At 34.1% G+C, this 9,212-nt stretch overlaps 1 protein-coding gene across 4 annotated transcripts; it reads right to left on the bottom strand.

The window, feature by feature from the left end:
- Window positions 1–2,629: 2,629 nt before the first annotated feature.
- On the bottom strand, window positions 2,630–8,546 carry LOC107561032 (uncharacterized). 4 transcript variants are annotated; one of them, XM_016245361.1, is made up of 7 exons: window positions 8,481–8,546; window positions 7,859–8,170; window positions 7,435–7,752; window positions 6,834–6,959; window positions 6,411–6,440; window positions 5,850–5,901; window positions 2,630–2,713 (listed from the first exon to the last, which is right to left on the bottom strand). In XM_016245361.1, exons 1-7 carry the CDS (start codon window positions 8,542–8,544, stop codon window positions 2,701–2,703), a joined length of 915 nt encoding a protein of 304 aa, XP_016100847.1. In that variant the 5' UTR covers window positions 8,545–8,546; the 3' UTR covers window positions 2,630–2,700. The 4 variants fall into 4 exon arrangements, with proteins under 4 accessions (XP_016100847.1, XP_016100850.1, XP_016100846.1 ...); XM_016245360.1 differs by lacking the exon at window positions 2,630–2,713 and adding an exon at window positions 4,605–5,670; XM_016245364.1 differs by lacking the exon at window positions 6,411–6,440.
- Window positions 8,547–9,212: the final 666 nt, after the last annotated feature.

Genomic DNA, 9,212 nt, shown 5'->3' with positions numbered 1-9,212 from the left:
CAAAATATAATCTTATTATCGTTATCGATAGAATCCCAGAAAACATTGAGATATATTTTTGTCAATATCACACACCCCTAATATATTTAACTTTTTGAAATAAATATGAGCCATGCCCTTTTTTCCACTTAAGCCCCTGCCCTTTAAAATGTCTGTGCACGTCCCTGATAGTGGGCGATGGTCACACTAACCTAATAATGTAATCTATTAACTATGCATAATAACCTGTCTGTTTACTTAATTAACAGATATGGGTGTCATGCCATAAAATATTTTTAATACGACTGAGTTTATATTTAATGTGAATTTAACATTGAAAGTTAACGTGAATAAAAACATTGCAAGTTAGGCTACTAATCATAACACTTTCATTGTAGCCTACAGAAAGAGAGCAAAGAACATTTACATTGTCAGTGAAAATGTTCTTTGATAGTCTAGTTCAAGCACTCTCAAAAACTCGCATTAAAATCATTGAAGCTGTTTACATTATGAAATTAATTGCTTATAGATTCGTACACACATTTGCGCTTTGTAGTTTCTGACGAGAGAATTCGCCAGAAAGAGGTATTCAGTCAGCGAGCGAGTGAAGAAAACACCGGCATTTTACCCATGACTCATCTGAACACCTCTGATTGGTCATTGCATTCATCAGCTCAACAGCATCATGTGTGATTGGTTAATGCACAGTACTGTAAAAACGCATCCGTGGCTCAGCGCCAGCAAGCGAAAGCAGATATGAATTTAGCAGCTGATGATATGGTGCACTGAGTGTTCTAATCACGCTGGTGTGATTGTATTAAATATAGAAAATATTAATCTGCTATTTTTTGTCTTTTGGAAGCTGAATATTCAAAATCCAATTGGCTCAAAAATCTGAGGGGGCATGTGCCCCATTTTTCATTGTCACTTTGAATGGGCATGACGCCTCTAGATGTGACAATAGGCATGATGGAGGACATACTACATACTGGAATAAATGCAGGTGAAATTTAATCAAGGGTGTACTCCTCTTTGCAACCCTTCGTTTAAAGGGGGGTCATATGATGCGATTTCAATTTTTCCTTTCTCTTTGGAGTGTTACAAGCTCTTGGTGCATAAAGAAGATCTGTAAAGTTGCAAAGACTAAAGTCTCAAATCCAAAGAGGTATTCTTTATAAAAGTTAAGAGTCAACCATGACTACCTAAAACAGCTCATTCTAACACGCCCCCACATGTCTACATAACGATGTGGGAAGATTTGCATAAAGCCGCCCAAATGTTCACGCAAAGAAAGAAGGCGTAACTTTGTAATGCTTCGTCACGCCTAGAGCTGATCCGTGCTGGTAGCTGAGGAAATACATCAACTTCGCGCTGTGGATCGCCGGATCGGCTTTCACCGTGGACGAAGCGGAGTCCAGCCCCGGGTTGTCACATGTGGTTGCCACAAGCCCGCCCGCCACCGCGCACTCAAGCCCGCTGGCCACCGCCGGCCTCCGCTCACTCTAGCCCACCGTGTGTGACGCTGTGTGTTTCGTTGTGAAAGCGAAACTACTTTGTTTGGCCTTTCAAAAGAGGACACAACTAGAAATTAGTGGTTAAGTTGTATTTAAAACACTGTTACAGAACAGTTCAACCCAAAAATTCAGATGTGTGCAGCGCATTTTATAGAGGACTGTTTCCTGGGAGAGTAGACTACAATGTCGGCTGTTCTGACTCACAGTCTGTAAGTACGTTTTTCATATTTAAAGGATTTTGCCAGAGTTTTGAGCAGTGTAGAGTAGCGCTTGCTGTTTGTCAGTTCTCCGATCACAAATGCAGACATGGTTTTATGTTTACACGGCGCGATGCAACGCAACGCGTAAAAAGACAGTATAAATCAATATAATCCGTAATTATGTCCCCACTGGATGCAACAAATGCCTCATTTATAATGGGTTTTAATGTTTTTGTCTCGTTGCTCCGGCCGGGACACGGCATCACAGTATGGTAAGGGGCGTAACATTTCCGTCACACACTTGAGGTATTCGGCCAATCACAACGCACTGGATAGCTGACCAATCAGAGCACACCTTGCTTTTCAGACCGACGAGCTTTGTAAAAATCGATGCGTTTCAGAAAGGCAGGGCATAGAGGAGAAACAATAATGTACAGTATGTGGAAAATAATGTGTTTTTTGAACCTTAAACCGCATAAACACATTTCATTACACCAAATACATAAAATAATGTTCTTTTTAGAAACATCATATGACCCCTTTAAGCAAAATTGCCTAATTTACTTATTTTGAAAATTATATATTTTTTTCTTTTAACTAAGTATTTTAATATATTTAAATCTTGCCATCTTCCCACAAATTGTAAGAGTGATAATTAAGAAATAGAAATATATCTTTATGTTCAGAGGGGGTGTACTAATTTATGCTGTTCTGTAATCTCAACATTTACTAATATATATATATATATATATATTAGAGAGAGAGATGGGTAGTAACTGATTACATGTAATCTGGATTCCAAAAATTAAGTACTTGTAATTAGAGTAAATTACATTTTAAAATACTCGTAATCAGATTACAGTTACGTTTTTATTAATTACATATTTACACAATAGTACTATATACCTTATGCTTTCACTTTTGTTTCGGTCAAATGGCGGCTGCGCTGATCTCAGTATGAAAATCAGGGCTTATAGTTTCAATTTCATCTGCTGATATTAGAAGCTTCAATGCTCAGGACTAAAAAAAATACAAAAAAATATATAAATAGAAAGTGAAAATTCATATAAAAAGTTATATAACTAAACTTACAGGCTATAACAAATAAACAACTATTGTTTATACTCCCTTATTCCTCTTTTTCATAGTTTGTTCCTTTCTAAAATAGCCTATCACTAATAGCACAAATAGCCTATATATATATATATATATATTCAGAAAGTCTTCCAGTTTTGTGGACATTCACACAAAGACCAGTCACTGGTCTGGTGGTTGTAATTGCACAGACAATTGAGAGCCCACACAGCATTTGACCAATGATTTACAATGATTTACAAAAGTGTTTTCTCAACATTTCAACATGGCATCAACTGATGAACACATTAATTTGTATTTGAATTAGGCTATCACTCAGCATTTAACCATGTATTACTGTGTCTTTGGAAGGCTTTTTTCTTTCAAACACATTAAAATGCACAAATTCACGTTATTTCTTATTTACATGTACAGTAATGCAGTGATTCCCAAACTTTTTTTTTTTTGTCAGCCAAATCAAGTTTCATCTAATTTATTTATTTGAATTCCCCCCTGAGATTTTAAGGTAATAGGTTAATAATTAAATTACATTTGCATGTTCACGCACCTCTGATGTTGGTTAATAGTCACATGATATGCAGGTAAACATATTGTTTATTTATTTTGATTGTTGTTATTTTAAAATTATTTATTTTAATTTTACAGTTTTATGATTTTAATTATTCGCTTTTCATTAAACTCCTGAACCCCCTGCAGTTCCTTCAGGAGCCCCAGTTTAGGAAACCTTGCCGTAATGTAATGTTTAGTGCACTTCAATATATTAATAACAAGAAATGTTATATATTTTCTTTTTCTTTGCATTTTTCTATCAATATGGTACGAGATTATCCTATTTAAATCAATATGATAAACTAGTTACACTCTTAAAAATAAAGGTTCTTCACGGTGCCATAGAAGAACCTTTTTGTCTAACTGGTTCCATAAAGAACCTTTAACATCTGAAGAACAAAAGGTTCTTTGTGGTGAAAGAAGGTTCTTCAGATTATAAAAAGGTAAGAAAGAAATGGTTCTTTAAAGAACCTTTGACTGAATGGTTCTTTGTGGAACCCAAAATGGTTTTTCTATGGCATCGCTTGAAGAACCTTTTGAAGCACCTTTATTTTTAAGAGTGTAGGTCAATAGTAATCTAAAATTAATCAAAATGTAATCTGATTATATAACGGATTACGTTACTGACTACAATTTGTCATGTAATCTGGAATCAGTAACTGATTACAATTTTCAAGTAATCTACCCAGCTCTTATCGCTTGAAGAACCTTTTGAAGCACCTTTATTTTTAAGAGTGTAGGTCAATAGTAATCTAAAATTAATCAAAATGTAATCTGATTATATAACGGATTACGTTACTGACTACAATTTGTCATGTAATCTGGAATCAGTAACGGATTACAATTTTCAAGTAATCTACCCAGCTCTTTATATATATATATATTTACATAAGTAAATGCACAATAAATGTTAAAATAAAAGTAAATATATGTAAAAATTAAAAAATGTGCATTGCTCATTGTTAGTTCATGTTAGATAATGCATTCATTAAGGTTAACAAATGAGACTTTATTGTAAAGTGTTACCAAATAACCATTACAAAAGCGCTAGGTCTAAAAAGAAACTAGATCAGTTAGTAACGGTAAGACTAAAATGTTAAAAATTGTCTCATGGAAGATACCCCACTGACTCACTCTTTTTGTTATTATTATTATTATTATTATTATTTATAGAGGTTACTGAAAAATATGTCAGATACCCATGGGCTGTGAAGTGATGATTAAAAGGCAGCAAGAAGACAAAATGTATTTATTATTTTATTGCAGTATGGTTAAAAACAAAATACAAATATACAAGTGTTTAAAGATTCAAGGTCTCTCTACATGCTACATTTTACAAACAATGAATATGATTTTATTTCAAATTAAAATCAAGGGAGAAAACACATACACACACACACACCTTAATCCTGTCCCCTCCTACTTTAAAACCACGGCATTCCTTGTATTAACAGAAACTGGTCCACTTATTGTATTCACAGTTGTATTTACAGTTGCTGTATTCACTGAAAAATCACCACATTACAATTCATGCATCATTCACTTCACTTTTAAATGTTCAGAATCTGAAAATGAAAGCTGAATGTGAGACTTATTTGACAGTTACTATCATTGATGTGAAGCGTAAGTGACCAGTGATACAATGGCAGCAGTATAAACACAATTACAAAACAAATCATTTTTGCATTAATGCTATTAATGTTTGATGCATAAAGCTGAGAATAAATGTTTTCAATTGAATTCAAGTTCATTTGTATAACGCTTACCTAATAAGCTTGAATATTGTTACTAAGATGCTTTACAGAACAATATTACCATAAAACCCTCAGTGAGTTAAGCCAAAGGTGACAGTAGTGATGGAAAAACTCACTAGAAAGATATAAAACACTTTTTACAGAACTATATTTAGATTTGAATATTATTAACTATTTCTGAAAACTACAACTGTTTTGTAAAATAATCATGAATAATGATTTAAGATTTCTGACCAGACTTATGAAAGCATTTGCAAAATCATTTCTCAAATTTTCTGAAAACATCCAAAAACCTCTTTAAAACTCATGTTTATATTGATGTAGCAATTAATTTGACAAGTATTAGTGTATATGATCTCTAAAGCCACATTTAATTGTAAATGTAAAGAGAAGTTAACTAAGTGTTAAGTCTTACCGTTATTACTTGCCCACATATTACAAATCCCTGAAACAGCAGCCATTTTCCTTATGCTTTCACTTTTGTTTCGGTCAAATGGCGGCTGCGCTGATCTCAGTATGAAAATCAGGGTTTATAGTTTCAATTTCATCTCCTGATATTACAAGCTTCAATGCTCAGGACTAAAAAAAATACAAAAAAATATATAAATAGAAAGTGAAAATTCATATAAAAAGTTATATAACTACCCTTACAGGCTATAACAAATAAACAAACTGTTAACTGTTAACTATTAAGTATTAAACCATGTGTAGTATTGTTTTGATCTTTGCCTAAATGCAAATATGATCTCTGGGCCTACCTGATGTTACCATTTTCCAGATCATCTTCAACAGCATTTCCTGGTTCATAATCTATTTAAAAACAACATTTCATGCATTACTCATTGATAGGAACTTATAAATGTATTAGTGCAGTCTATACTGCTGTATCCGTTTGCAGTCACTGGGATTGCACAAGTTTACAGCAATTTAGGTGCCAATCCCTAACCCCAAAAAATGAGAGGGATGAGCCAGAAAGAACAAATAAAACCTGTGCCAAATAAACTATGCAGATGATACACTGTGACATTCCCTCATGGGAGCAGCCGAGAGAGAGAGAGTGAGAGAGAGAGAGCTGTGTATCAGAATGAGCCAGAGTTTCTGTACTTTCACACCAAATATTCTTTCAGATATATCTACACATATTTTAACTCAGATAAAAAAAAAGAAAAGTGGGAAAGTGAAACAACTGATCCCCATGCAGAAACTATTACAATGTGCAACTAAATAGGCCTAGTTGAAACAGAAACAATAAAAGTCTTATAGAGAAGATGTTTAACCAAACCCAGTTGTTAAGAAAGAATTACACAAATTTAACCTACTTAGAATAGGAAGGGCAGAAGGTCGTCTAGCTGTAAATAAATTTAGTGCAAAATTACATGATATCACTACTGACTGTCAAACCTATACTGTTAAATAGACTTTAAGAACTATAGAGAAGTCAAAACACCACTTCACAAAACCTAGCTCACTGCAGTTTCACTCAGGGCAGTCATGTTATGTCTAAATACATTTAGAAAATCATGATAAGGAAGTAAGTCTAGTTTTTCAGTAACACAAGAATTCCCTGATACAAGATCTGCTGAGGCACGTTCTTTCTAACTTTAAGCATTGCCACATTTCCCCTTTGAATGCCAAATAAGTGAAAAACCTGTGTTTAACAGAAATCCAACCTGCAGACATAATCACTCAAATGTACCCTTAGATTTTGTTACCCTTAGAATGAATATTAAAGGCATACTCACGCTGAGCATTTTTTTTTCTGAAACACAACAGAGCAAACAGCAGGCCAACAGTAAGCGATCCAATGACCATCACACCAGCAACAATGTTTGTTGTATTAGATCCAGAAGAATCCTTGTTATCATCATCTGGAGAAACAAAATGCATACAATTCACACAGAGCACAGATTCTCCATGACAGTGTTGTAAAAATATATTATGAACTAAAAGATTATCTTCAATACAATGGGCAGTTTTAGAAATCTGTTGACTCACAGTAACCTTAAATATCTCTAGTAGACTATTGTGTGGCAGTGGCAGTCCATTATTGCACACAATTGTATTGCTAAAAAAAATATAGACTCTAATGACACCAGTAAAACAATATAATACAATTTAAATCTAAATGTGCTTTGTCTCAAAACTTTCATTTTGAGAATGCATATTTTCACACAATGAAATATGATTATGTAAACACTCCTTAAATGGTGCTACTGTCAACTCTTAAGTTGGCATGTGTCTAGACACAGTAGCACATTTTTTTCAGCAGATCATCTCTGTTGCACAACCTGCTTGCTATGTAAAAGAAGCACTCATAGAGATAAGAAAATTAAGCTTAATTACGTATAGCAGATGTGATCTCCATTGTGTTTTCTCCATCTTGTACATATTTACTATTAAAGACGATGCATCTAAATGGTTCCAGACCCAAGACGATAGACTTGAAAGTCAGTTTGCTAGACAAAGCCACAGATTTTACACCGTTGATATCCTTGGGGGTTTTTGTCAGTTCTGAATTTATGGTCCAGTTGGTTCCAGAATGGTCAAACCAATGGATGGAGCCTGCTGGGTAGCCGTCAGTAGCATTGCAGTAAAGGCTGACAGGTCCTCCATCCTTTACATTTTCAGGCCATGTGCTTGTGACAGGATCCTTGTACTTCGCTTTATTGAGAAAGAACAAAACAATGATAAGCACCAAGACTCTTGTAAGCAAGGCAGTGTGCTTGTATGCATTTTTAGTCATAAGACTAAAGAAATTGAAACTCACCCGTGACACTGATGCTAAGTTGTATGTCTTCATAACCCCTGTCCGTTACAACATGGTACAGATATTCACCCTCATCAGAAAACATTGTGTCAGAGATTTGCAGAGATGGACTCATCGCTGAGTTTTCAAGACTAAAGCGTTGATCTCCTGATCTTTTTGATTCTTCTTGAGCAAATAATGGCTTGTCCTGTCCAACTTTTCTTAAAGAAACTGCAACTATGTGAATATCTTTTATGTCTTTGAAATAGCATCTGATAACTGTGGACTGAGCAAGAATTCCATATGTAGGCGGGCATTCCAATTTCCACAAATCTGATGAACACAGAATTACAAACATAACATTTGGATTGTGGTACTTCAGAAGAAGCAGAACACATTTCATGGTCATGGTTTTATACAAGTAAAGTTCTGTTGACAGAATCTGTGGCATGCTGTTGATTAACCACAGAAAATAATTTACAGTATATTGCACTTAACTTGTATTGACCCTGGAACATAAACTGCTTTAAGCACAACAAACAGTGATAATCTCTAGTAACGTGGGTACATTCCTTAAACCCTAAAGTTCATTTTAACACTGAAAAACGGCAAATGCAATTAATCTGTGTATTAAAGCATGTACCTGAACTGGACCTCACAGCAGGGATGAAGAGAGAAACTACAAGCATAATCTTCACTGAAGACATGTTTACTCTGAAAGGAAAAGTCAAAAAGAGACTTAACAGTAACAAACCTTTTTTTTTTTTTTTTTGCTGGTGTATACTTGTTGAGATCGATTCCTATATCTGTAAATTCCTATAGTAAAAGTTTTGACTGGGTTTCAAAAAGCAATATGTACAATAATATTTCATTAAAAAAAGATAAATCCAGAATATGGTTCTTAATCAGAAAATGATGTGCAAGTAACCATGGTCACTGATAAGCATAAGTGACTGATTACAGCTGAAAAAATGTATAGATATAAAGAAAGATAGGCTATATTCTTAATGCTGATAGTAATTTCAGAAAAGAAAAATCATCAAGTATATATAAATGTTTCTTTGTGAATTTACAACTATATCCACATTAAATTAAGACAACGCATCAACAGAATTGGTCATTCCCCATAAACTAGTTTGTTCTGTGGCTTCATTCTGTAAGTCTTGGCCGTATTCTTTGTATTTTCCTAACACATTGTATGTTGTAACGTACATATTGTAACATCCCAAAACCAATATATATATATCTGCCTTGATAATCTGTTGTTTGTGGTCTCCTAGCTGATAACATTTTTGTTCCCATTTATAATATTTTACATTTACTGCTTAAGAAAGTATTAATTTTATACCACTAAATGAAAAATAAAATGATTGGT

This window comes from Sinocyclocheilus grahami, unplaced genomic scaffold (assembly GCF_001515645.1).
Source record: "Sinocyclocheilus grahami isolate Dianchi unplaced genomic scaffold, SAMN03320097.WGS_v1.1 scaffold752.1, whole genome shotgun sequence".
NCBI lineage: Eukaryota > Metazoa > Chordata > Actinopteri > Cypriniformes > Cyprinidae > Sinocyclocheilus > Sinocyclocheilus grahami.
This window is presented reverse-complemented; position numbering and strand designations above follow the sequence as displayed.

Coding starts and splice junctions, on each gene's coding strand:
- LOC107561032 (XM_016245361.1), bottom strand. CDS start 8,544: ATGTCTTCAGTGAAGATTATGCTTGTAGTTTCTCTCTTCATCCCTGCT. Junction 6,441..6,833: donor CAGAAAAAAAAATGCTCAGC/GTGAGTATGCCT, acceptor ATTTATTTACAG/CTAGACGACCTTCTGCCCTT. Junction 5,902..6,410: donor TTCTGCCCTTCCTATTCTAA/GTAGGTTAAATT, acceptor GTTTTTAAATAG/ATTATGAACCAGGAAATGCT.